This window comes from Juglans regia, chromosome 6, assembly GCF_001411555.2.
Source record: "Juglans regia cultivar Chandler chromosome 6, Walnut 2.0, whole genome shotgun sequence".
In the NCBI taxonomy this organism is placed as follows: Eukaryota; Viridiplantae; Streptophyta; class Magnoliopsida; order Fagales; family Juglandaceae; genus Juglans; species Juglans regia.
Genome location: NC_049906.1, coordinates 9,567,360 through 9,589,048, shown reverse-complemented (window position 1 = coordinate 9,589,048; position 21,689 = coordinate 9,567,360). Strand labels below are relative to the sequence as shown.

Sequence of the window (21,689 nt, the reverse complement as noted above, 5' to 3'; positions counted from 1 at the left end):
GTTGGGCGTGGTTTGGTGACATTCATCGTCTTATTCCGAACTTTTCCCCCACGAGCACAACCAAGAGTGACATATCTGACACTCCCTTCGTCATCCCTTTCACTCCTTTGTGTCATGGATCCAAATCCGCATTTCTTAGCATATAGCTTATAATAACTCATTAATTCCTTAAAAGAATCAAACTTCATCCCCGCTTTTGGCTCTTCAATCATATCACCACCATCCATTCGGTCTAATGGAGGTGTCCCAGCAGTGCCATCATCAATTTCTCCTGAATCTGGCATATCTTCTTCACCTTGTTCATGAATCCTAGAGGAGGAACATGGCGCTTCAGTTTCTCTACACCCGGGTGTATCCTCTTTATCAAATCTTTTGGTCGTTCAGGAGCTTGTACCATGAGAGGAGTCGAAGGTCTCATCCCATACTGAAATGGGTAACCAGCATTCTGCTAAAAATGAAAGCAATTAAACTTCCAAAAAATAGGAAAAAAAAACTAAGTTGCATCATCATCTGAATGTTGCTTGGATATTGGTATGCATTTGGTATGACGTAAAAGTTGGTGACCATGCAGGCCTTGGTCCAAGGTAATCGTGCCTGTAATTTGGAAAGTTTGGAGAAGTTGTTGGGATGTCCTAACATAACAATAATAATGATAATTTGCAAGTACGAGGTTGACAAACTCCTAACAAATGTTAACAATCATATAACATACCGCGGTTGAGGGATTTTAGCTATATGGTGTTGAGAGAGATGAGTTTTCTTCCCCTTTTCCCATGCTGACTTGCTGCATTAAAAAAATTGTACAACCATTTTTATATGAGCAAAATAGTTAAGAGAATTCAACATGTTTGAAAAATAGCCGTTTTTTTAAACTTTTTGCAACAATTCAAACATTTGATTTACTTCCAAAACTAATTATTTCATGTACACAACCAGAATTATAATGTCTATCATAACAATGGCAAGTTGAGAAATACAGGAGCAAGCTCCCACAATAATTTAAGGGAGGTTCTTTTTGGAGAAATTTATAATGAGATTGAACTTGATTCCAACATCAGGATGGTGGATTGTGAGCAAACCCTTATAGCATCAAACAGGAGAAGCAAGACACCAATTTACCACCTATCACATTGAACTTGATATCCATGCTTTTGATGAGGCTTCCATGAACACTGCCTATGAGAAGAAGTGGCCACTTTATCTTAGCACAAAGAACTCAATGAAGATTCAAGGACATATTTCAAGAAGTTTATGAGGCCAATTAGAAATCGAAGTTTGAGGCTGCTGGCATATGGTGAGCTTTCTGCCAGTTTTTATTTAAAAATCATTTGATATGCAGATGACCATTTTGTTTAGTTGTACAATTGAATTACAAGGTACGAGCACCGACTCATTGATGATATGGTGGCTTATGCTCTCAAGAGTGCTCTCAAGAGTGAAGGAGGTTATGCATGGGCGTGCAAGAACTATGACAGCACTGTGTTAGATTTCTTCTCATTATATTAATAAGATTTATTCCCTTTTTTCAGGCTTGGATTTTAATTTTCAAATTGAAGATTCTTGATGGTATATCTGGTAGAGTAGTACAAGGTATGAAACCAGCACCAATAGCATAGCCTCGATTTTTGCTTGGTCATGAGGACTTTTACGCAGGTATGTGTTGTTGATCTGCAGACTTTGGCTCTCTAGATACCAAAGATATTGCGCGCACATGGATATATTAAGTAGAAGGATAAGCAATCGAATGAATACTAATTACTTACAGAGAAAATGTATGAGTAACTAACTGCGTCCTACTTGACAGGGCAAAGCTGGATGATTACATATAGTGAATAAAATGAAATTTCTCAAATGAATAACAAAAACTATAAGATTCTTTATAAAGATGTCTAACAAATGCACTAAGAAAATTAAGGGGAAAATAGGATTGAGGTGTGTGTGGGCATGCGCCTTAACCTTACAACATGAGAAAAACACAAACATTCATCCAAAAACAATTGTGAGAAATCGAAACCCATTTTTAGACGTGAAAATATAGCTTCAAGCTAATACATTCAAAAGAAATCTAAACAGGAATTTCTTACCAAGCCAATCCAGACGATGATGCCGAAGACTAAATGCAGAAGAAGATGATGAACTCAGCGTTTTTCCTATTTTTTTTTTTTTTTCACTTTCTTTCAACAATCAAAGCACAATGTGAAGTAAGAAGAGCACATTCCAGTTTTTCCACTTTTCCGTAGAGCTCATTCAGAAACTCGAAGAACAAGCCAACATTTTCATCTTTCCCACCATTATTTGTTCGTTGTTTTCTTTATTTTTTATTTTTTTAGTAGAATATAACGGCTTACGTGGCAATTATGCCAAGTCAGCCGACTGCCCACCGTTTGCAAGGGCCGACTACCCCTAGAAGAATTAGAGAAATTATACTTGTAGGTGTGATTGTGTAAGCGTCGCGCAATCACTTTAAAAAAGTAAATAAATACGAGATTCAAATGAAAAAAATTAATTTTTAATAGTGAACTCCACTCTTTTTCAAAGCGACTGTACAACACTTACATACTCTATAACTACATGTAACATTACTAACAATGGTAGTTTGTTGTACCATATTCAAAGAGCAATGATATTCACGTAATATATTTCATAACATATTTCACTATTTTAAAGTATGAATATTTTTGTAAGAGCATTGCTACTTTGTTACTCAGAGTATACCGCTCTATCTTACCATTAGTTCAAAATTCTATTTTTTATTTTTCTTCAATATTTTTTATTCATATATTTTTTTATTATTTTAAAATATTTTTAAAAAATATAAAAAAAAATTAATATATTAATAGTTACTTTCTTAATTATTAAGTAAAGAAAAAAATTAAAATACATAAGGTATCAAAATGAAGAGGTAAATGAAGTGGGCGAAGTATTATTTTTATTTTTTTTTAAAGTGATGTTATTTTTATACAATATTTTACTAAATTTTATATAATATTTTACTAAAATACTATTTATTTTAAACATAATTATGTAATATATTGTAAAAAGTGATATGTGTTTATTATTTTTCTAATTCAAATATTAACGAACTATATTTAAAAAAAATTTAAAGTCGTTTGATATAATATTACATCGTATATGTATGCATAAATAATTTAATCAAGTGCTTTGTCTGATAATAACCATTAGGAGAACCAAGGCGGTGTTTCAATGATTTTTTGGGTTACTCCCAAATGGTTTGACACGTACTACATTCTGAGTTTTCTGAAAACAGATATATATTATCCTAAGCAGATATTCGAAGGATGAGATAAGATAAGATGATAATTTTATTAAACTATCTTATAGTTTAATAAAATTAAGTATTTATTAGATTTTAAAAAAGAAAATTAGTGAAAGAATTGAATAAAAATTATTATAAAGTTATAATATTGTTATAATATTTTTTTTAAGATTTAAAAAAAATTGAATTATTTTTTATTTAAAAATTTAAAAAAATTGTAATGATTAGTTTCAAAAAATTGTAATGATTAGTTTAAAAATATTTATATTTAAATGATGTTTAAGAAATAAATAAGATGGGATGATATGAAATGAAAATTTTCTAAATATTCCATTAGTATTAGTTGTTTAAGCAATCATTAAGTCTCGTTTAGTTACACAGTTTAGATGAGATGTTTTGTTAAAAATTGAATAAAATATTATTATAATATAATTTTTTAATATAAATTTTATTTTAAAATTTTAAAAAATTAAATTATATATTATATTTTATGTAAAAATTTAAAAAAATTGTAACAATTATACGTAATAAAATAAGGTGAGATTAGATATTTTGGTTTCGTGAACCAAAATAACTCTAAATTTCGTGGTGGGATTGCGGTCAGTTGTAGTAATCGACTCGAGGGAGCGTCGCAGCTTCTAGTCGTCTAGAATCTTTTCGTATTCTTGACTGCATGCTAGTTTTTCGACTTGTTATGCGTAGAAGTAGAACTTATCAATGCGCGTTCATGACTGCATGTGGGCCTGTGTGTGGGAGTAGTTTGGATTTAAAGATGAGTTGAAATGATCTGTGAATAATAAAATAAAAATTAAATTATTTATTATATTTTAAATAGAAATTTGAAAATATTATTTTAGAATTTGAAAATGTTAAATTGTTTATTATATTTTGTGTAAAAATTTAAAAAATTATAATGATAAAATAAGATGAGTTGAGATTAGTTGAAGTGAATTTTAAATACAAATGAGACACTATAAGTTTATAAACTTGTCCATTACAAAAATTAGAGAAATATATACATAAAAATAAATATATATTTAATAATATTTATAAGATCTTTCTTTATTTCACTGAAATTTGATAGTGTTTATTTATTTATAAATCAAAATATCTTCTGTTTTTATAGTTAATAAGTGCTTATGAGTTTTTATTTATTTATTTCTGTGTGAATTATTTAGAGATAATTAAATAAAAAATATTATACATCAGTCACTACTTATTTTCATACTCTATGAGTGAATAGTAGCTGATGAGAATAATTTTTTTAAATAAATATTATACAAATTATTTTATGATATCTTTTATTTATTTATTTTAATATTTGTTTTTAAAAATAAATCGCTTTCTAAATTATATGTCTTAATTGCCGTCATCTAAGGGGTGGAAAATTATTTAGAAAGAAATGGGACTGAGTCAAGTTGACCTTTCCACACAATGTGTCCAACACGTTACAAGGACATTAGAAAAAATCAAACACGCGTTGCGCCAACCCATTTCTCAATTTAATTAACACCAATCCGACAACCATAACTGTCCCAACCTTAATTACTCTTTTTAGGATCTGATTTTTTAACAATATTTACACTATAAGTTGATATTGTTTGTTATAATTATAAAATAAGTTAAAAAAAATCATTTAATCTAATTATTATAATTTTTTTAAAATTCTCACATAAAATAAAATAAATAAATAATTTAACTTCTTTAAATCTAAAAATAAAAAATAATATTAAAAATATATATTCTAATAATATTTTATTCAACTTTTAACTTTAATCTCAACTCATCTCATTTATAAAGTCAAATACTTTTATAGGAATACTTTTCTTAATTTCAAAATTTATTGTCTTTAATTATATTGATTGATACTATACGTTTTAAATATATATTTTTTACAATAAATATTTTATTAATAAAATTAATTACAATTCGTTTATTTTTATAATTATTCTTATTTCATCATAATCTAATCTATATTTAAAACGTACAGCATACGCAAGCGCAAAGACAGTGGGGTTGAGTGGAGCCCACTACTCTTGGCTCGGCTCAGCTCGGAGGCACCGAGCAAGCTTGAAACGTTGCGTTAAGAACTTAAGTGCCATGTGAGCTTCTTAATAAAAATAAAAAATAAAAATAAAAATAAAAGAAATAAAAATAAAAAGAGAAGAACAGCTTCCGTTGGCGCGTTTCGTGGGTATTTTTTGTTAGCTTCTTCTTCGACAATAGAATTTTTGCAGTACGCCGGGATCCGGGTTTCTCGATCACAGCAACTGTTTCGATTAATCGCATCTTGCTTCCCGTCGCTGATATTCCCATTTTCCCGTAAATATCGTCTGGTTTTCATCTCATTTTCTTTCTCTGGTGTTTTTCTTCCTCGTTTCGTTCTCATCTTCTCGATTCTATGATTGTATCCATTAGGATTTGTGATTTTTCGCCTGTTTCAATATTTTTTTGAATTTTACGTTGTCCACATTACGTGGGTTTTCGTTGTCATTTTCTCATTTGCGTTATGCGATCAGTGCACGATGGATTACTTTGTTTCGTTATGGAAAATTACTTTTGGCAATGAATAAAATCTCTGATCGTAGTATTTTTTTTTTTCCTTTGGTCCATATTCTATGCTTTTCCATCTTTTTGGAAGATCAATTTCGTCTCTGTCATGGCTGTCAAGCTATGGAAATCGGTGATTTACCGATCGAAGTAGGAAATCTTGGGAAAATGTTATTTATGTAAAGTGTTTGACTTTCGAAAATTTGGCTGGTTTTTTCAGGGCTTTGTCTAATAACGCATGGAGGATTAGAGGTTGGTGAGGGAGGGGGTACATTCTTTGGCGAGAAGTTATATTGGGATTTTATCGGAGAGAACAATGTCCTCGAGAAGTGAGCATCACACGGTGCCGCTTTCGGTGCTGCTCAAGCGTGAATTGGCGAACGAGAGGATTGAGAGGCCGGAAATTATCCATGGTCAGGCCAGCCAGAGCAAGAAAGGGGAGGATTTTACCTTACTGAAAACGGAATGCCAAAGGATGGTTGGAGATGGGGTCTCTACTTACTCCGTTTTTGGGGTATGGTTTTTCCGTTTTAAAGTATCGGTGTTGACTATTTCCACTGTGATGGATTGCATCAAAATTTCTAGTTCTTGTTTGATATGTTGATTGATTGGTGCTTGCCTTCAAAAAATAACGCGAGTTAGTTTCGTATAATCTGTCAGTTGACTACATTCGAGATGTGGGTTGATTACATTCAAGATGTCAACAAATGATCTTTTTAGCAGTTTGAATGGAATACAGGTTTATAAAAGGCAGGAGTAAGGATGTTTAGAAACCAAATATTTAGAGCCACTAAAACTTTAAAAACGGTTACTCGGAATCAGGGAAAATAATGGTATTGCTACTGTTTTGATCAAGTTCATTGGTTAGTTTGGTTGACCTTAATTTCTTAGTGTCAAATCCCATTACGTTCATTTCTAGATTCGATTTATATGACTGCTACTTGATAGCTCAAAGGAACTGGAATAAAGAGTTTAATCATGGGAAGTTCTTGGAAAAGCCAAGGTTAGGTCCATCTCGTTCTGGCTCTTAGCTGGGATGGATAATTTTCGGTTACTAGGGTTTTTACTTTCTACCAAAGATTGACTTGGTCTTCGCAATATCATAAGCCATAAAGGCATTCAAAGGTTTGCCTTTTGGCTTTGCCAAAGTATTCATCAGTTAGTTTTACACGAGTTTTTTTTCATATTTCATCCATTTTTGTTCTTGTTAATTTGTGGTATCTGGCTTATTTTGGTTTATTGGTGTCTTTTCACTGCCATTAAAGTTATTTAAAGTTTGAAAACCATTGGAACACTGGTGGCTGCATTCCGTTTATGTTATTGTACTGGTTGTATTCTACTTCATCATTTATGGGCTGTTTTTAATAAACTATTTTTTACAGCTATTTGATGGACATAATGGATCTGCTGCTGCTATATACTCTAAGGAGAATCTCCTCAATAATGTGCTAGGTGCTATTCCTTTGGATCTTAACAGAGATGAATGGGTTTCAGCACTTCCAAGGGCTTTGGTTGCAGGCTTTGTTAAAACAGATAAAGACTTTCAAGACAGAGGTATGCGTATTTTTAATTCAAATGTAAATTTCTGCGGGGTTCTTTTTATTCATAAGTGTGCATAGTGTCCATTTTTTTAATATTCATCCAAGTTCAGCATATAATCAAGTTGGCTTTTGCAATTTAACCCTATTTATTAACACTATGAATCAACGCCTTTGTCACTCTTGTCAAGTTTGCAAGTTCAGGTTTTTCCATATTTGTTGCTTGTGGAGCATTTTATGTAGGCATACCTCCTCACTTTAAAAGGCTCTGGAATCCTGTATTTATATTTGTGTTCTATTTAATTGTTCAAGTTGCATAGGTTTGGTGGCTAATGTATGCATGTGCAACAAGATCAGTAACAACTATTAACTTTCTTTTTCTTCTTAGAAAGGTCTGTGTGTCGGACAGTTGTTATGTAGCTTTATATCTCATACTATAATATCCCTATTTTATATATTTTGTGCTACAATTTGCATGCACGCTTTTGATATATTTGTTATGTTGACCTCAGCACAAACATCGGGAACAACAGTCACCTTTGTGATGATAGAAGGATGGGTCATAACTGTTGCATCTGTTGGTGATTCCCGTTGCATACTTGAACCTGCTGAAGGTGGTATTTATTATTTGTCGGCAGATCACAGACTTGAATGCAATGAAGAAGAGTAAGTTATTAATATAATATGTGTAGTGACTCACTTAATGATGACCGTCTTAGGCCTAACCTTTTTAATTTTATTAGGAGGGAGCGTATCACTGCAAGTGGGGGAGAGGTGGGTCGGCTTAATACTGGTGGTGGTGCAGAGGTACATCTTGTCTGACTTCGTTTTGAATTAATTTCTGAACTTAACTAACCAGTGAGTAGGTTGTAAATACATCAAGATGCGTAAGTGGTAATTCTTTGTTTTTTCTTATGAGTAAAAAAACTTTATTAATAAGAATGAAATAGGTGTTGCCCACGTACATGGGGTATATGAAAGAAAACACCTAATTCATTTTAGGAACCTGAAAATGAAACAAGAAAATCATGAACACTAGTTCCATTAAGCACAATGGCAGAAAACCAAAGCAATAAGGTGTAGTAGTGTACCCAAAAATATTTCGAAGTTAATCTAAAGGGCGCTGTCTATCTTAAAAGCACCGATCATTCATTTCCATCCAAATACACCACATAAGGCACGAAGGAATCATCCTCCAAACTATAGCCACCTGAGAACAACTGTGAAGACCATTTTCCAGCTAAGAGATCCACCACCCTCGAAGGCATTACCCAAGCAATGCCAGATCTACTAGAAATCTCATCCCATAATGCCCTTGCCACCTTGCAATGCAAAAGTAAATGATCCACAGATTCACCATTCTTCTTACACATGTAACACCAATCCATGACAATGAGACCACGCTTCCTCAAATTGTCCATAGTCAAGATTTTCCCAAGAACAGCAGTCCAAATGAAGAAAGCTACTTTGGAAGGCACTCTACTCCTCTAAATACACTTCCAAGGGAAAGAAATACGACTCTGTGATGCCAAAACCTTGTAATAAGATCGAACTGTAAACATTTTGCTCCCATTGGACCTCCAAACATCCTATCCCCTTCATTGCTACCAAATCTCATAGAATATAAGAGACTGAAAAATGCAGAAACATCTTCATTTTCCCAATCATGAACAGCGTAAAACGAACATCCCACTGATGAGAACCATTAGAATAGATCAAAAGATCTGACACATAGGCATCCCAATCAGAAGCAAGGTGATGGCCAGGACACCCTATTGAGAGCGCAATCACCACACCTAATGTCATGCCAAAATCTTATCCTAGAACCCTCTCCAAGTGCAAAACATAATTGACTGGCTAAACTCACTCAAACATTTCCATAAATCCACACCATACCCTCACCTCACTAGAACCAACCCCAAAAAAAAAAAAAAAAAAGAAAAGGTACTTCCATATTTATTGTCAATTACCTCCCTCCAAAGCAACTCCCCTTCCAGTTGATTCCTCCCTAACCATTTCCCCAATAGACCTTTATTAAATATTCTCAAATTATAACTCATATAAAAAAAAAAAAAAAAAAATCCTCAAATTACGAACCCCCAAACTTCCATTAGAAATTGGACAGAAAGCACAAATTAACTTCTCAATCTGATTGGCCACCCTTGTAGGCAAAGGAAACAAGGATAGAAAATAAGTGGGGAAATTGTGGAGAGTCTTATTTATTAAAGTGATTCTACCCCCTTTTGATAGATACATCCTTTTCCACCCTGCCAACCTTCTCTCAGTTTTCTCAACAACCCCATCCATAATGGCTTTAGCCTTGAAATGAGTCCCCAACGGATGACCCAAATATTTCATAGGCAAGGAAGCAACTTTACAACCCGAAAGACTCACCAAGCTATTAATATTGTGCACACACCAACCAGGACCATCTCAGACTTTCCAAGGTTCACCTAGAGACTGGAAACAACTTCAAAACGTAACAAGGGGCCCTTAATGCTTGAATTGGCCATGGTCCTCGTCACAAAAAAGAAGAGTGTCATGTCATCTTCAAAAAAAATGAGAAAGTATGAGAAAACCAAAATTAGGATGTCCCATTAGGAAACCAGAGAGAAAATCTCCACCAACAGGGGCCTCCACCATTCGACTAAGTGCCTCCATGACAATAGCAAAGAGAAAGGGGGACAAAGGGTCTCCTTGCCTCAAACCACGAGAGATATTAAAAAACCCAGCAAGGATGCCATTTACCAACACCAAAAACCGAGCAGCAGAGACAACGCCTGATCCACAAACACCACCTCTCCTCAAAGCCACATCTCCCAAGCATATAAATGAGGAATTCCCAATTCACATGATCATACACCTTTTCCATATCAAGCTTACAAAGAATTCCTAGAATGCCTTCTCTTATTCTACTTTCTAAGCATTCATTCGCAATGAGTATCGAATCAAGAATTTGTCTCTCCCGAACAAATTCATTTTGATGCTTGGAAATAATATGCTCCATTACCGTACTCATACAGTTGGCTAGAACCTTTGAAACTATCTTGTAAACCCCACTAGCAAGACTAATAGGACAAAATGCTTAACCCCCAAAGCCAAGGTTTCTTTGGAATGAGAGCAATGAAAGTTACATTGAGGCATTTTTCGAACTTGAAAGAATAAAACTCATGAAAGACCCTCATCACATCATCTTTCAAAATTTCCCAGCAAGCTTAGAAAGACACCGTAGAAAAGCCATCAGGACTGGGAGCTTTGTCTTTTGTCATCCCACTAATCACGGGATGAATCTCATCTTCGTCAAAAGGTCTTTCCAACCATCTCGTGGTATGGGGATCAAGAGTCAAAAGCCAAACCATCAAGATTTGGCCTCCATGTAGCTTGTTGGGTAAGAAGATTCTCATAATAGTGCACAATATGGTCCTTCATCTCGAAAGGGTTAGCACATGATTGCCTGAATGAAGCATCTCAACAGCATTATTATGCCGATGGGAATTAACCACTATGAAAAAGCTTAGTACATTTATACCCTCTCTCAACTATAGTGGCTTGGATTTTTGCTTCCAAGAAATCTCCTCCATCAACAACAACCTCTCAAGTTCAGCAGCCACCGAACTTTTCCTCAACAAAACCTTCTCAAGAAAAAACCCCATTCTCCTCCCTACTATCCAAGTCATGCACCTCCCCTCCATAAGCGAATTCTTCTGACTATCAAGATTCCTAAAAACTTCCACATTCTACTTCTTTAAATCATTCTTCAATGATCTCTCGCTCAGAAAGAGAGTAATGTTAAAATCCCCATTCATAAATCACAGCAAATCCCCTGATAATACAAGCCCACCAGCTCCTCTCACAAAAGTCTACTGTCCACCAAATTTGGCCTGTAAGAACCCACATAAGCCCACCCCTACCCATCCTCAACATTTTTGAAAGTGCAAGCAACCGATAAGTTCCCAATACACTCCTTGATGGAATCCCCCACTCTTCTATCCCACATTAAGGTAGCGTTTGGATATTGAGCTGAGTTGAGTTCTTTATGAATAGTAGTGAGTTGAGATGGTAAAATGAGTTTTGTGGGGTCCACCTGAGATGAGTTTAAATGTGTTTGGATGTTAAGATGAGTTTAGATGTATTTATGGGAAGTTGAAAAAGGCTGTGGGTCTCATGTGTAAAGAGGTTTTGAGTTGAGATGAATTTAGTAATTTGAGAGTTGGGTATTTGGATGTTAGACTTAGCTTAAAATTAGATTGAACTGAGTTGAACTTAGATGAGTTTAACAACCAAATGGGGCCTAAGAAAACATCTCCCAAAGCTCCCATAGACACCATATAAGACCATCCCACATATGAATAGCCTCACAAACTATGAATAATTCTTCTGTCAATAATTCTTAACTTCATTTCTTGTAAACACACGATATCAACCTTCCAATTATGCAATATAGACTTAATCTGAAGGCAGTTATTGAGATCACTAAGCCCTTGGGCATTCCAAGATAGGATCTTAGGCTTCAAAAGAAAAATGAACCCCCCCCCCCCCCCCCCCCTTCCTTCAATCTCTCCCGCACACAACTCCCCTCCCCTCCTTCGCATCGTAATTCTTTGTTTTTGTTGTCCATTATTTTGATTCCAGATGTGAAAATCTGAATGAAAACCAGGTCAACTTTAATAATTTTTTAAAACATGGGAATTCTGCCCAAAGAACCAGATTGTTTTGGTTAAGATTGATGTGAATTTTAGGATGATGTATCTCTAGATTTTAGCAGATTTGATTATTGAATCTTTTACAAACTTTCCCAATAATATTTTCTGTTTAGATAAACCGATGATGTTGATCTGCCTGTATAAGATGATAGATCGATTCTCCTCCTGTTGAATTTTTTGGAATCTTCAAACATTCACATGGAATAATTCTTCATTTTATTTAATCCATGAAATAAAGCTGGTAAATAACTGTTTTAATGATTCATTTTTAGATTGGTCCTTTGAGGTGTTGGCCTGGTGGTTTGTGTCTCTCTCGATCAATTGGTGATATGGATGTTGGCGAGTTTATTGTTCCTGTTCCTTATGTAAAGCAAATGAAGGTTTGTGTTGTATTCTCTCTTCTTCTTTATCTTCCTCTCTTTTTTCACTCCAATTTCCTTTTTTATAAATATTTACTGCATGGTTTGTGACGACTTTACATTCACATTTACATTCCCATTTGTAATTACAATCTTCTTGCATCCCATTGTACATGTAAGCATATCTTTTCTTTACTTCTGGAAATTTCCAATCGTATAATTTATGTTTGAGGATCTACCCTCTGTGCAACTTCTTATTTGAACTTCCTTGTTTGCAGCATACTATTGCAATATAAAGTTCTGGGTGTTGATTCACTCAAGATGTCCCAAGGATGAGGGAGGAGGGGGGAGGGTGGAGGGGGGAGGTTGAGAAGCAAATGAGAGATAGATAGAGATTGAAGTCGATTGAAGTGAAATAGGTTTTGTTGGACTATTAACACAGGCTGTTAGCAGCTGGTTTTAATTTAGTAGTGAAAGTGCATGGAATCCAAGTCCTTACAAGATTAAGTGTAGTTTCTATAGGTGTTGTTGCAAGGGTTCCAATTCAACAGAGAGAAATTTTTGCAGAATTTTGCTCAAGTTTGTGTACTGCAATCCTTCTCTGAGGAATGACGGTGACCTACCCTGTGTCCATTTTTTAGGAAAGTAGACATGACGCCTAGATTTATCTGCTTTTATTTCTATTTTCCTTTTAAGAAACTAGCAATTGTCCTTCAATTAGCTTCTAAACTACAGGAAATTTTATTATATAGTTCTCAGTACAACAAACAGTAGTTCAAAACTTGCATTTTCCTTTTGCTTTCACCTCAAAACCCTACTGTTAATTTTATCTACATTCACCAGTGCACCACAAAAAACCCCCTAAACATGGCTTTCCTTGAGTTGCTCTCTAGGGATTGGTGCTTAGTCATACATCAACTATTGGGTAGATAAGGCACATAATCATCTTGAATGGGCGTAGTGCAGAGGATTTACGTTGCTCACCATGAACATTTTTAATATTTAGACTATTTGAGTCCTCTTGTTTTAATTATTAGAAATTATTGGAATCTAATTCTCTCAGAACTTCGTGTAGCCATCTGAATATGCTCCCTAGATGTTCATGACTAGTACATTACCGTTACTTGTGCTGCTAGTTTTTGCTTTTTGGCTTTCAATGCAAGTTGTACTAAAGTTATTATGTAACTGCATTCAAATTGAGCTTTAGAGCATGGTATACATATTAGGTGGTTAATCTCACCTGCATTCCTTCACACAGCTTGTTGAAAACAATGGGATTAGATATGCACCTTGTTAGGCGAGACAGTCAATTCTATCAACTTGAGCAAACACAAAAATTTTGGGGGGATTACTTTTTCTCTCCCCACAACATGAACTAGAAGAGACAGCTTTAGGAGAAAGTAGAGTTCACGCCAATTCTCTGGTACCCTGGTGAATTATTATTCACTTTCATTGCAATGCAGTAATTATTACCATTGGAAATTTCCTTTTTAAGGAAATACAATAAATTAAACAACTGTACAAGAAAGTTTTAAGGTCGAATGAGAATATCAGAATCTCGGCTCAAGGTCACCTTGCAACATTCAAGCTCACAATGAAAGAACATGGATACCAACTCTCTTGTGATCTGCCAGTAATTCTCGAGATGTTCAGTTTTTTATGACCTTTTCTTTTTCATAATTTTTAAATCCTTTTTTTGCAGCTATCTACGGCGGGTGGTAGGCTTATCCTCTCAAGCGATGGTGTTTGGGATGCTTTGTCTGCAGAGACAGCTTTTGAATGTTGTCGTGGGATGCCGCCAGATGCTGCAGCTGCGCAAATTGTTAAAGTATGCTACAACTAGAATATAAACTTTTTTCCCCCTCTAGACCACAGTATATGCATCACTGACTCCTACATTTCAGACTATGCCTGCTTGCCTACTTTTACTGCTTATCTTACTCTTTTTTGTTCCATTTCAGGAATCATTACAAGCAAAAGGACTACGTGATGATACAACCTGCATTGTAATTGACATATTGCCACAGGAGAAGCCTCTTGCTCCCTTGCCACCATCAAAGAAACTGGGAAAAGGTGTGTTCAAGTCTATGTTTCGTAGGAAGTCCTCGGAATCATCTTCTTGTGTTGAAAAAGAATACATTGAGCCAGATATGGTGGAGGAAATATTTGAGGAAGGATCTGCTATGCTTTCAGAGAGGTTGGTGCTACGAAAACCCTGATTATTAATCTGAATTGTGCTTATATGTCAGGCATCATGTGACCAGTGGTCATTTAATGCTTTCCTTTTTTGTCCTTTTTGTCATACAAGTGTAGTATGGTGGCACAATCACTTTTAAGTGTTCATGTAAATTTATAGCTTCTTACGCAAAATATGCTTATGTGGAATGCAGGTTAAATACGAAGTACCCACTCTGCAACATGTTTAGGTTGTTTACATGTGCAGTCTGTCAAGTTGAGATGAAGCATGGAGAGGGTATTTCAATTCATTCTGCCTCATCAAGCCCACAAAGGTTTCGTCCATGGGATGGCCCTTTTCTTTGCTTAAGTTGCCAAGAGAAGAAAGAAGCCATGGAAGGGAAAAGACAATCAGGAGGTATGACAGCTCTCCATCTTCCTCATCCTTTACATTGCTTAAAAAATTTACAGCATTTATGCTTCTAAATTTAAATCTTGCTTTGTTCTTTTTCAGATGGACATAGTAGTGGAAGTGACTAGTCAACTCTCCTCAGCCATATTTATATTTTGAGATCACTAACAATTGTTTCAAATTTGATCCTAACGGAAAGTTGAAGCTTCCTGAAAATATTATTTCCCTTCAATTGCTCATGGAGGGTGTTCGGCTCTTGGGTCCATTCGGCATTCACTTCAGAATCTTTTTGGACCACTTTTTTAATGTTTCATTCCTTCAAGTCAGCAGATCACAGTTAGAGGTGTTTGCTTTTCTGAAGACCTGTTTTCTGACTTCCACAACAACTTTTCTAGTGCCTGCCTCCGTTAAAAGAGTTATGGAAGCTTTGATAAATTCACCAGTGCATAGCCGATGCATTGGAGGTAATTCGTTTCTTTCTGAATCCATTCTCCTTTATGCCAGTTCTGCCATTTCATAGAGTAACAATTAAAGAAAGAGCCTTTGCTGTAATATTGTTATATATTGTTATATAGGAAGTTTGATGAGACCTCTTATAGACTCATTCCAAATTTGGGAAACTTGTTTCACCAGCTTTCTGAAGGAAATGGGTTCATGTAGCATAACATTTCATCCTTTCTTTGACAAGTAGGAAGGTGAACTTGTGGAATAGAAAATTATCATTGATTTTTTTGGAAGAGAAATGTCTTGCTCATTGCTAACTTTTCTTTGTTTTGATAGATCTATAACTGACTTGAATACTCTTAAAAGCTAAAATAGATATCTGTTTACTTTTCTTTGTAATTGACAGTAGTTGTCTCTTTGATTTTCTTGCCACCATCAAATTCAAAGTGAGCCACCAAATGTTATCCTAATTTGTTAATGAAATAACTGTTTGGATCAATTGACAAGTTTGATTGGACCACACTTTGTCAAGGCACTCAAACCAGCTAGTTGGTCCTCTCTCTCTCTCTCTCTCTCTCTCTCTCTCTCTCTCTCTCTCTCTCTCTCTCTCTCTTCTCTCTCTCATATTATTGTAGCTACCCTAGTTGTACTGGAATAGCTAATTATATGATAAATACCATATGTAACCAAATTAGCATATTGTGAGCAATTATACAATAATTAGAACATTTAAATGACCATCAATGCAAAATACGGTTAAGCACTTAGATTTTCTCTTCCCATTTTTTTTTATAAGTACTAAAATCTCATCAACCAGTGAAAATACACATCCATGTATACAAGAAGAGTCACCTATCTCGGAGTTTTGAGCTCGTCATGTTTATTTACTATCCTCAAAATTCTTGTCATTCCTTTTGTTTTTCTTCTTTTCAATTGCTCTTTTGTTTCACAAACGTTGTTTGATTGAAGAGAGATTAAAAAAAGAAAAGAAAAAAGAACTCTATGAATAAGTTCATTACAAACTAAGAAGGCATGGTTTGAGAAAACCAAAAATATACACTTGGGAAAACTAGATTCTACTAATTTTAAATGAAAACTACCAACTTATATAACTTTTAATTTCATTACATATATATATGTATGTATTATACTAATTTCGTTTAATAACCAAATGGGGATGAACAAGAGCAAAGCTTTTTACTTCCATAATTATGTAATGTTATAGTAATTGACACAACCAATACGATACCAAGCTTGCTTCCTTTTTATTTTCTAGGCAAATAGCATTATGTTGTATTAAAATAAGATAAAAAAATTTACAATTGGTGAAGACTGAATCCCAGATATAAAGAACAACCAAAATGTATGATAAATTGCATGAGTTTGATGTTGAAAAATGGTAGTTATTTTTTCTGGTAACGTTTTGGTGATTACAACGGTGAGATTGTGATTGTTTTTAAGAGTTATAGGTGTTTTCATAATGGGATTCCTTAAACATGTAGTGATAGACTCCAAGGTTTTTTCAATATCGAACGAAGGGAGTTCTCTATGTATTACTGAGAAAAGTTGGAAGGTGGTGAAGGAGTTGAGGTTGGGGCTGCCCATGGTGCAATGGGTTGCTAAAACTCTGGAAGAATGTCTAAAGGAAGGAAGAAAAGACTTCTACACCATGGCAAGGGAGGGAAATCGCAACTTCATAGCACAGTGATGTTCAAATATTCGCGGTCGATACATGGCACTAGTGGAGAATAATGGTAGGACCCTATGTTTTGTGGCTCATGGCCAAGCCACTAGTCATGTCAGTCACATGCCAGCAGCCTTGCTAGCAATGTCAGCCATGCCCATGGCCCATGCTATGGGCCAGCCTAGCCCACGCATGGGCTCATGCATGTCATGAGTCAACTTGGCCCATGCCAACTATGTTATTACTTATTGTTTATTTTATTTTAATTATTTATTTTCCAAGGGACCTATTGAGAGTTTTCAAATTGTAATCCTTATAAATAGGACTCTTAGTCTTTGCATTGGGATCTTTTGGCAAATTCTCTAGAGGAGGATTATTTTGTTTAGGAGATCAACCATCGATGCTAGGCACTTGGGCTTTTGTGTGCAATTTTTGAATCCCAAAAAGAGAATCACACATTGCAATTCGTGAATAGATGTGATTCATTTATCTTGTTCTTGCAACTTGGTATAATTCGTGAATCAAAGTTGTTGTTATCCTTGTTTTTATCAAGTTATCAATTCATGAAGTTTATTTCAACAATTGTGCAATCCGTGAATCATTAGTTGATTTGTTACCTCTTGTTCATTCAAGTTCTTAAGTATTTTACTTTGTTCTTGAGTGTTCATCATTTTGTTCTTGGTGTTCATTCTTCCATTGCTTATTTGATCCTTCCATACCCTCATTCTCGACCACTAAAGTGTTTGCCACTTTCCATAAATTCTTCCCATCATCCCACTTGCCCTAGCCGAAGTCCACTTCCCATATTTGGCTTCCATCTATATTCGGCCACCATATTATTTCCCCATTCCATTTTGCCTTAGCCGTGAGTCTCACTTACCATAAGTGACTTGCCTTTAAATCTTTCCATATCCACAAAATCCTAGCCATATACCACACTTACCATATTCGGCCACATCATAAGCCTCCCCTCCATAAAACCTTAGCCGCCCACCTCAAGCCCCGATAAGGTAACTCATTCCTTTTAGGAGTCTTGATTTCCTCACATTCAAATTCAAATCCCATTTCAAATCCCTTAATTTAAGGAATTGCAAATCCTCTTCAATTCCTTAAATCACTCTTCCTAAAATCTCTCTAGTCAACCATTGACTTGCCACTTAGCCAAACCCAAATCCTCCACCTATCCTAAAAGATTCCTCCATCTTAGAATCTTTCCATATCCATTTCAAATCATCCAACCCTAGCCAACTCCCTCCAACTCGCCAACCCTAATCTCACCATATCCATTTCGGCAACCCTAGCCATCCAACATCCAAAACCCTAATCCCTCATCCTTAGCCACGACAACCCTAGCCTCCAAACCCTAGCCTCACTCTTCCACCCCATTCCTAAACCCTAGCATCATCATAAACTCTAACCCTAAGCCAACTCTTCCCAATCTCGAAATCAACTCTAGCCACCTCACAAAACCCTAGCTACACTTCACTATACTAACCCTAATTACCATCCAAGTGGCCCAAACATCAAGGGCACCCTTCAAGCCGTTCACATTGCATCAAACACTCATAATCATCACTTAGATCATCCAAAACCCTAATCTCACCTCACTCATCCAACCCTAACCCATCATCTTGGTGCCATACTCGAGGACAAGTCCATAGCCGCCCACATTGATTTGCCCTCCCTAAACACTTAGCCTACCCAAGTTCATCATAATCTCCATCATTCCATCATCCAAACACCAACCCTTTGTGGAAGGCCAAGCAAGTTGGCAAGGTCACTCGGTCATCATCCTCACCAAGGCAAGCTCGTGGTCCTTAGTGTTAGGGATAAGACCAGGGTCTTTGACAATATGATGGTGGTAGCAGGCACAATTTTATCTTAATACCTTAGGAGAAGGAGGGTTAGGGATGGAGGAGGTTGGAGAAGGCATTGTGGGAGGCTGTGACTGAAGAAAGAGGTATTAGTCAGAATAGAGAGACAACTATAAGGCAGGTGGTGGTCGAGGGTTAGGGATGGAGGAGGTTGGCAAAGGCATTGTGGGAGGCTATGACTAAAGAAAGAGGTATTAGTTAGAATAGAGGAACAACCATGAGGCAGGTGGTGGCGGTGGGTCAACCAAAATAGCGCTCGTATAGGGAGGCATTGGAGACAACAAAACCTTGCGAAGAGGTTCAGGGCGGAGACAGTGGCACCATGACAATTGGTAGGGACGTTGGGAGAGGAACCTATGCAAGACAAGGCAACGGGCATGGGGCAGACAGAGCTCTTTGTACTACGGGTACAAACAGTACACTATGGAAGAGTGGCGGTGGTAGGCATGTTGTTGGCAAAGGCATGGTAGTGGGGAATGTACCTAGTAAACTTTTGGACTTGAGGACACAACTGATCGAATTGTAGGAGAAAGTGGAGATGTTATTACAGTATAAAAGGGAGAAGGGTGGGTTGGAAATAGGTCTGGGCTTGGAGACGAGGGGACCCAGAAGGGTTATACAAGATGGGCAACTAAAAGGGGGAAACGTGGGCCTGGGCTTAGTTTATGCTGGACCTAGTAGTGTTTTACCAATTGGGCAGACGAATATGATTCATGTGAGCCGTGTGTGTGGGCCTCATCCCATGGGGCAACACGCAGGGAAATAATCTATCAGGGCCCAGCCTGTGTGGCGAATCAGGCCAAGGAGTGACCTTAGGCCCTTGACCGGTGGGAGTCTAGTATCCTCACCAGAAAAAGCTTTGTCAACTGTGCGACAGGCTGAGGAGCCTTTGACAGAGGCTTAGATGGTGAATGTGACGACGAGGGAGGCGACTATACAGGTCTCCGAAAGGGCACCTGACACTCTGTATCACTGCGTGTTGGATCTCCGACGCATCTTAGCTAGACAACGCTAGCGAGTGATAGGGAAGAGGTTGCCACCATTTCTTCGACGGTATCCCTTCAGGTAAAGGCCATGTAGCATACGAATGAAACTCGAGACTTAGTCTTAGGGAAAAAAAAGGGACATGGGTGCAGATGAAGGGCTTTCTAGGAGCCTTATCCCGATGCAGGGCTTCTCAGAATGAGAGCATTAGAATTTTTTTGAGGAGGGTGACTTGAGGACGTCGTTGGTTTCGCAGTGGGGCTAACAGGGAGGGGGAGTCCATACCCCTAAACTGTATGTTTCTAGATTAGTCTAATGTCTCGGATTGGGTTCTGCAAAAGGTAAAAGAAATTCAATATTGTGTAGGGACAGAGTGTAAAAGTTTTGAGGAGCATTTTATGGCATTGCTTTCAACCATTGAAGCTGGTCATGTTCATCTTAAGAAACCAGATTCTAAAAACAAAGGGAGCTAAATAGGCTAACGTGGTCTCTTAACTATGAGGGCAGTACAAGTCGAGAGAGATCTAAAGGGAAGGGAATAACCCCTATTTTATGAAGCCCAAAATTGTTTCTTGGAATGTCCGAGGGCTTAACGAGCAAATAAACGTAATCGTATAAAAAATTTGCTTCTTGAGTGGAGGGCAGACATCGTATGCTTACATAAATCTAAATTGAAATATATTACAAGAAGAATTGTTCGAAGCACATGGAGCTGTACATAAGTGAACTGGGCCTATCTTGCATTTGATGGGGCATCAGGAGGTGTGTTAGTGAAGTGAGATAGATGGGTGATGGAGAAAATGAAGGAATTTATAGGGGAGTATACAGTGGCATGTTGTTTTAGAAGTGTGGAAGATAACTTTATGTTGGCTTTTGCTGGTATTTACGGGCCGAATTTGGACAACATTAGAAGCATGTTATGGGAAGAACTAGTTGGAGTACATAGCTGGTAGGGGAACTACCATGGTGCCTAGGTGGAGATTTTAATGTTATATGATTTCTAAGTGAACGTTCAAGAGATAGTAGAATGTGACTTGCAATGACAGAATATTCGGATTTATTTTTTACTTGAATCTGATGGACATCCCTATCATGGGAGGGGCATTCACGTGGTCAAATAATCATGTGTGGTCTAGATTGGACAACTTGTTAGTTTCCTCGGATTGGGAAGCTCAGTATCCGAAAGTATGTCAAAAGAGATTGTCTCGTCTGTGTTCGAATCATTTTCCTATTTTGCTTGATTGTGGTTGTATCCAAGAAGGGCATTAGTATTTTAAATTTGAAAATATGGTGGTCCTCATATCCGTTTCATAGAATCCCTAGTTTCATTCTTGCAGATAAATTGAAATCTTTAAAAAATGATTTGAAGATTTGGAACACACAACCTTTTGGAAACATAGGTGAACGTAAGAAGTCCATTTTGGAAGAGTTTCAGGAGTTAGAAAGGATACAGGAGGACCGAGCTCTTTACTTGGAAGAACTATCTCGGAAGTCGGAGGTGGTTACTGAATTAGAGAGGGTTATTTTACTGGAAGAGATCTCATGGCACCAAAAATCTAGAGTTTTGTGGTTGAAAGAAGGGGATCGAAGTACAAAATTCTTTCATAGAATGGCCAATTCTCACAGGAGAACCAATATTATTGAGATGCTGAATATAGGTGGTGCAACATGTATCGAGGCCCCTGTGAT

General features: G+C 36.4%; 1 protein-coding gene and 1 long non-coding RNA gene across 2 annotated transcripts; both read left to right on the top strand.

The window, feature by feature from the left end:
* Nucleotides 1-1,221: 1,221 nt before the first annotated feature.
* LOC118348722 lies at nucleotides 1,222-19,049 on the top strand. Its single transcript, XR_004801705.1, has 3 exons — nucleotides 1,222-1,294; nucleotides 1,377-1,423; nucleotides 19,036-19,049. It is a non-coding gene; the product is annotated as an uncharacterized LOC118348722 (long non-coding RNA).
* LOC108987629 (probable protein phosphatase 2C 12) lies at nucleotides 5,424-15,775 on the top strand. Its single transcript, XM_018960564.2, has 10 exons — nucleotides 5,424-5,599; nucleotides 6,048-6,341; nucleotides 7,210-7,381; nucleotides 7,878-8,031; nucleotides 8,109-8,172; nucleotides 12,341-12,448; nucleotides 14,130-14,255; nucleotides 14,389-14,624; nucleotides 14,818-15,020; nucleotides 15,117-15,775. The coding sequence occupies exons 2-10, from the start codon at nucleotides 6,144-6,146 to the stop codon at nucleotides 15,140-15,142; spliced, it is 1,287 nt and encodes a 428-aa protein (XP_018816109.1). The 5' UTR covers nucleotides 5,424-5,599; nucleotides 6,048-6,143; the 3' UTR covers nucleotides 15,143-15,775.
* Nucleotides 19,050-21,689: the final 2,640 nt, after the last annotated feature.